General features: G+C 32.3%; 1 protein-coding gene across 1 annotated transcript; it reads left to right on the forward strand.

The window, feature by feature from the left end:
- The first annotated feature begins 16 nt into the window (after positions 1-16).
- On the forward strand, positions 17-4,780 carry LOC116347310 (NACHT and WD repeat domain-containing protein 2-like). The gene is made up of 17 exons (XM_031777872.1): positions 17-57; positions 128-322; positions 1,131-1,262; positions 1,352-1,460; positions 1,524-1,700; positions 1,938-2,039; positions 2,101-2,264; positions 2,334-2,392; positions 2,465-2,570; positions 2,639-2,764; positions 2,850-2,987; positions 3,057-3,185; positions 3,264-3,574; positions 3,636-3,739; positions 3,806-4,313; positions 4,382-4,562; positions 4,651-4,780. Exons 2-17 carry the CDS (start codon positions 143-145, stop codon positions 4,675-4,677), a joined length of 2,553 nt encoding a protein of 850 aa, XP_031633732.1. The 5' UTR covers positions 17-57; positions 128-142; the 3' UTR covers positions 4,678-4,780.
- Positions 4,781-4,943: the final 163 nt, after the last annotated feature.

Below are 4,943 nucleotides of genomic sequence, written 5' to 3' on the forward strand. Positions count from 1 at the left end.
TAATATCATTGATTTATTTCAGCTCTTACACCGACCTTAATTTCCATATGCCAACAGGTTAGTAACAATACTTAACATAATATTGAATTTATTGTGTAAATGTTTTATATTATTATTTAAATTCTAGATTTCGTATAATTTTATGCTTCCTTTTGAGAATATACCTGATGATTTGGTTCCGCTCACTGCACATTTCAAGCACCTGCTTACTTACGCTACACCAATACAACCTTTATTTTTCTTCCTTGATTCAATTGATCAATTGACTGGAACAGCGGATAAAGTTTCTTGGCTGCCAACTCGGATGCCGCCAAATTGCAAAGTATACACTTATTTATTTATTAATCTGGCGTTAGTTTTGCGATACAAATATTTTTCGACACTGTTTTCATACAAAAATTACTAAAAATCCCTATTTTTGATTAAATTTTCTATATATTTTGGGAAGATTTTTAACCCAAAAATGAAAATTTTGTATAGGAGATACCCCTGATTTTCTTTAAAAAATCTTTAAAGTTTCAAAAAATTATTTTTTTGTGAAGAAAACCCTAGTTCAACAAAAAAATTGTCCTCTTTTATTGGAAATTTTTTTAATTTTCCCTTGTGAAAATAAAGTGACTGACTGATTATAAATTAAGTCAATTTTAATCACTTTTATTCGATCAAAATTACCAATATAGTCGGCTATGTTTCAGAGTTAACTAAAAGTGATTATAGTCAACATAGTTGACAAAAGTCAATTTCATATACTTATAGTTAACCGTAGTTAACTATGATCACAATCGACATTTCTCAACTCAAGTTACGTGAAGACGCATATAGTCACTTATAGTTAACTTTAGCTGACTGAAATATCAGCCATTTTTGTCCCAAACTAGTCAATTTATAGTCGGCTATGAAGTCGAAATATTTCCACAAGGGATAGGAATAATTTTACCCCATCAACAATAATCAAGCTCCAATCATTCAAAACAAAACATGTTTTCGAAAGGCCTTAGTTTCTTGACCCATTCCAATATTTTACACCTGGGTGTTTGCGGAAAAGTAAAATAAAGTAGCGAGATTGAATAATATCAAAATAAATGAAAACATTGGCGGACGCTCTCAATTTCTCAATTGGTGCATTTTAGATTTTATTATCATGTGCTAACGAAGAGGCCAATCCAACTGTGTCAAGAGAATATCACTTATTGAGACGATTAATTGATATTGATGAAAATTTTATTGAAGTACGTGAGTTGGGAGAGGATCTCGCAATGAATGTAAGACAGATTTATTCATTGAAATATCAAACAATGCGTGTTTTGTTCAATTATCATGCAATCATAACTTTACAACTAATTTAAACCAGGTAATAAAAAGATGGATGAATACAGCTTGTCGTGATTTAAATAATTTTCAGTGGCGCCTTGTCGCTAATGCGATTGCTAAGTGTTCACTACCAATATTTGTAAAACTAGGTGAGAATGGTAGATGAATTTTTATATTTTATGCCAAAATAAAGGCATTCTTATTTTTCTCAGTTTTTGCTGAAATTTGCCGTTGGCGAAGTTATACTCGCCCTCAGGAGACGCATTTGGCAAATACTGTTATGGATTCTATTATGATGTTATTCGAGCGGATTGAAAAACAACATGGGCGAATATTAGTTTTCCATGCATTGGCTTATATCACTGCAGCAAAGAGTGGGTTATCTGAAAGTAAGTTCCAACAATGTCCTGAAACTGTTATGTCGTAAGTGAATTTTTTGATAAATTGAAAGCCAGCAACAACTCAATATTTAGTTGAGAAGGTATAAGGAACGGTAATTTAATTTAAAACAAAATCAACTGAATTACAGTCACTAAGCTAAAATTGATTATATTCTAACAAAGAAAATATGAATGACAGTTCATTTTATCTGAAATCATGAATGAATTTATCAATATTACTTCCAGGTGAACTTGAAGATTTAATTTCTCTAGATGATAAGGTTCTCGATGATGTATATCAATACCATATGCCCCCAGTTCGTCGCATTCCACCACTTTTATGGACACGTATTTAAAAATTAATTGTGAACGCTAGATTTCAAGTATTTATTGATGATTTATTTATTAGGCATTCGAAATGATCTACCGAATTATTTAAGTGAACGTGAAGCGGACGGGGTTAACGTTATGAATTGGTACCACAGACAGTTTAGAGATACTGCGAGAGAAAGATACTTCAAGAATTTAAACATGGCAGTTTATTTTCACTCATCTATTGCTGACTATTATTTGGTAATAATAATTTATATAAAATAATAGATTTATTAAAATTATAATTTGATTGAACTCTTCTTTGGACAGGGTATTTGGGGCGGTGGCAAACCAAAACCATTTAAATTTACAGAAATTCAACGACATCGGTATGCATATAATATAAAGATAACTGTATTTTGATTAATATTTTCAATACTACAACTTTTATTGCGGAAAAGGTTCAATCTGACTGATAAAGAAGGTTCAGCGGATAGAAAAGTACCAATACAACCATTGGCATTTACAAATAAGGAAGGTGTTATAACTCGATATAATCTCAGAAAGGTATTGTCACGTCGAAATGATTATTACATATTAATATTGTATAAGCATTATATTTTGCGTTTAAACAGTTCGGAGAGATGCCATATCATATGGTTCGATCAAGGCGATTCAAAGACCTTTATGAGCACGTGCTTTTCAATTATGAATGGTTGCATGCAAAATTATCATCATGTCCGCTCCAAGCTGTATTAGCGGTATATAGTACTTAATGCATTTCAATAATTCTTCTCGTCCATAAAAAACTTTACCTGAATTGTTGCATGCATGCAAATGTTGTAGGATTTCGAGGATGCTTCCATAAATACTGATGATAAGGATTCAAAAAGAGAGATGATGCTAGTCGCAGATGCGCTTCGTTTAGGTGGTGCTATTCTTGCTCTTCATCCAAATATGCTGGCTGCACAATTAATTGGACGAGTATGGTCCTCTATATTATTTTAATAATGTATGAAAAAAAGATTTAAAACATTTCTCTTTTTTGATCAGTTACTGCCGGAAATAGGTGGTAACCCAAATATATTTATGTTACTAAAGGCTTGTGACAATAATGGACCCAAAGATTGTGCATTGATACCATTGAATCATTGTTTGCATACACCCGGTGGTCCATTGAAGGTCTGTTATATAATACCTATATCTTATATTCCATAGACAACGTAGATTTTTCAATTAATTTGGTTTGCTCATTTTCAGTATTCTCTCGAAGGCCATCAATTTGCCGTATTCGGATTTGTTTTGACCAATGATTTGAGGTATATGGTGTCAATTTCGACTCGTTTCATTACATGGGATTTATCGACATCTGATCTACAACGAGATGTTAATCCAGGAATTGAAGGCATAATGCAGCAATTAATACTTAGTCCAGATAACAAATGGGCTGCAGCCTATTCAAATAATAATCAAACCGTTCTGCTCAATATGCTATCAAGTGAATTTGTTATAATAGAGAATCCATTCGATGGAAACAATTGTGTAACAGGAGTTTTTTTACTGAATCAAAAGTAATTTAATTTTAATTTATTATTATCCATAAAGTTTCAAATTTCGAACCCATTTCTTCAGTCTTTTCATTCATACAAAACGTAAATGGGCTTCTTTTGATATGCGTGGCAATTTTATTGAACATTTCGATGCGGTGGACGTGGATGATGAATGGGAAATTCTGAGTATAGTTTTGAAATCTTCAATTCTTATTTCTTTTAATTTTTAGAACTACGTCTCTTTTCTTTAAGTGATGTATATGTTTGAGCCAACTGCTTATCACATTATTTATTGGTCAGGACAATTAACAGCCGAATCTGGTCGTCTAAGAATTGATTCATTTTTAAATGGTTCTCAAGCTACACCTCTCTCATATCATAGCGTTTTAACATCAAACAAACAATGGAATCGTGTGTTTTGTTGTACAAAACCAAATAACTATTCAGTTTCAGAATATAAATATTTTCATGATGAAGAGAAAAATATTTACTACTGGAAACATCAAAAAGATCTCGATTGTTACGATAACTACGAAAAGGAAGCACTTTTGCAATTAAAATTGGATCAACGTGATCGGTTTTTAATTGGAACCGCTGGAAAAGGATTCATTGTGTGGGATTTCAATAAAGAAAACCGAATTGGTATCGGAGCTATATACCTACCGCTACCGCATAGCGTAAGAAATATTTCCACAAGAATGATGACATCAAATTCCATGATGATTAGTGGAAAACATGATTATGCTGTGGCTGGCGTCCGGTTAGTTAAATAACGTTATTTTATCATTTCCTAGAACACATATTATGGTTTATTTTTAATTTTTATAGGAAAAATTTATACGTTTGGTGTCTACAATCGCGTCAATTGGTTAAAGTATTGGATGCTCATTTTGGTCGCATTATACAATTAGAACCATTAACTATAGGTAATTGGAATTGTGCCATAACATCGTCCATAGATCGTAGTGTAAAAGTTTGGAACATTAATAATATCTTCGAACCTGTGCATGTAATTGATCGTCATGAACTTCAAATTGATCATATTAGGTGTGTAATAGGGTGGCTCAAAAAAAAGTATTTAATTTTTAACATTCTAGGCCGGTTTTAGCATATTTGAGGCCTAAAAACACGATATGGACCATTGGTTTGTTCAAGTAGGGAACCATGGCGCTACAAATTCATTGGGAAGATACCTCAATGGACCCATTTTGGTGTATTTTGAACGATTTCTATTTCCTGAAAAAAGAATGTAAAAAATACGTAGTGAGGGATTTTTTGGTGCGAGAAAACCGAATCTGGCGTTATTTTTGCGATACGATCAATGGTTAACACATTTTTCATACAAATAAAATGTTTTACATCCGTAAGATGAACTTTTCCGCACTGTGAT

This window comes from Contarinia nasturtii, unplaced genomic scaffold (genome assembly GCF_009176525.2).
Source record: "Contarinia nasturtii isolate CC-2019 unplaced genomic scaffold, AAFC_CNas_1.1 Cnas_scaffold_1802, whole genome shotgun sequence".
NCBI classification, from domain to species: Eukaryota; Metazoa; Arthropoda; class Insecta; order Diptera; family Cecidomyiidae; genus Contarinia; species Contarinia nasturtii.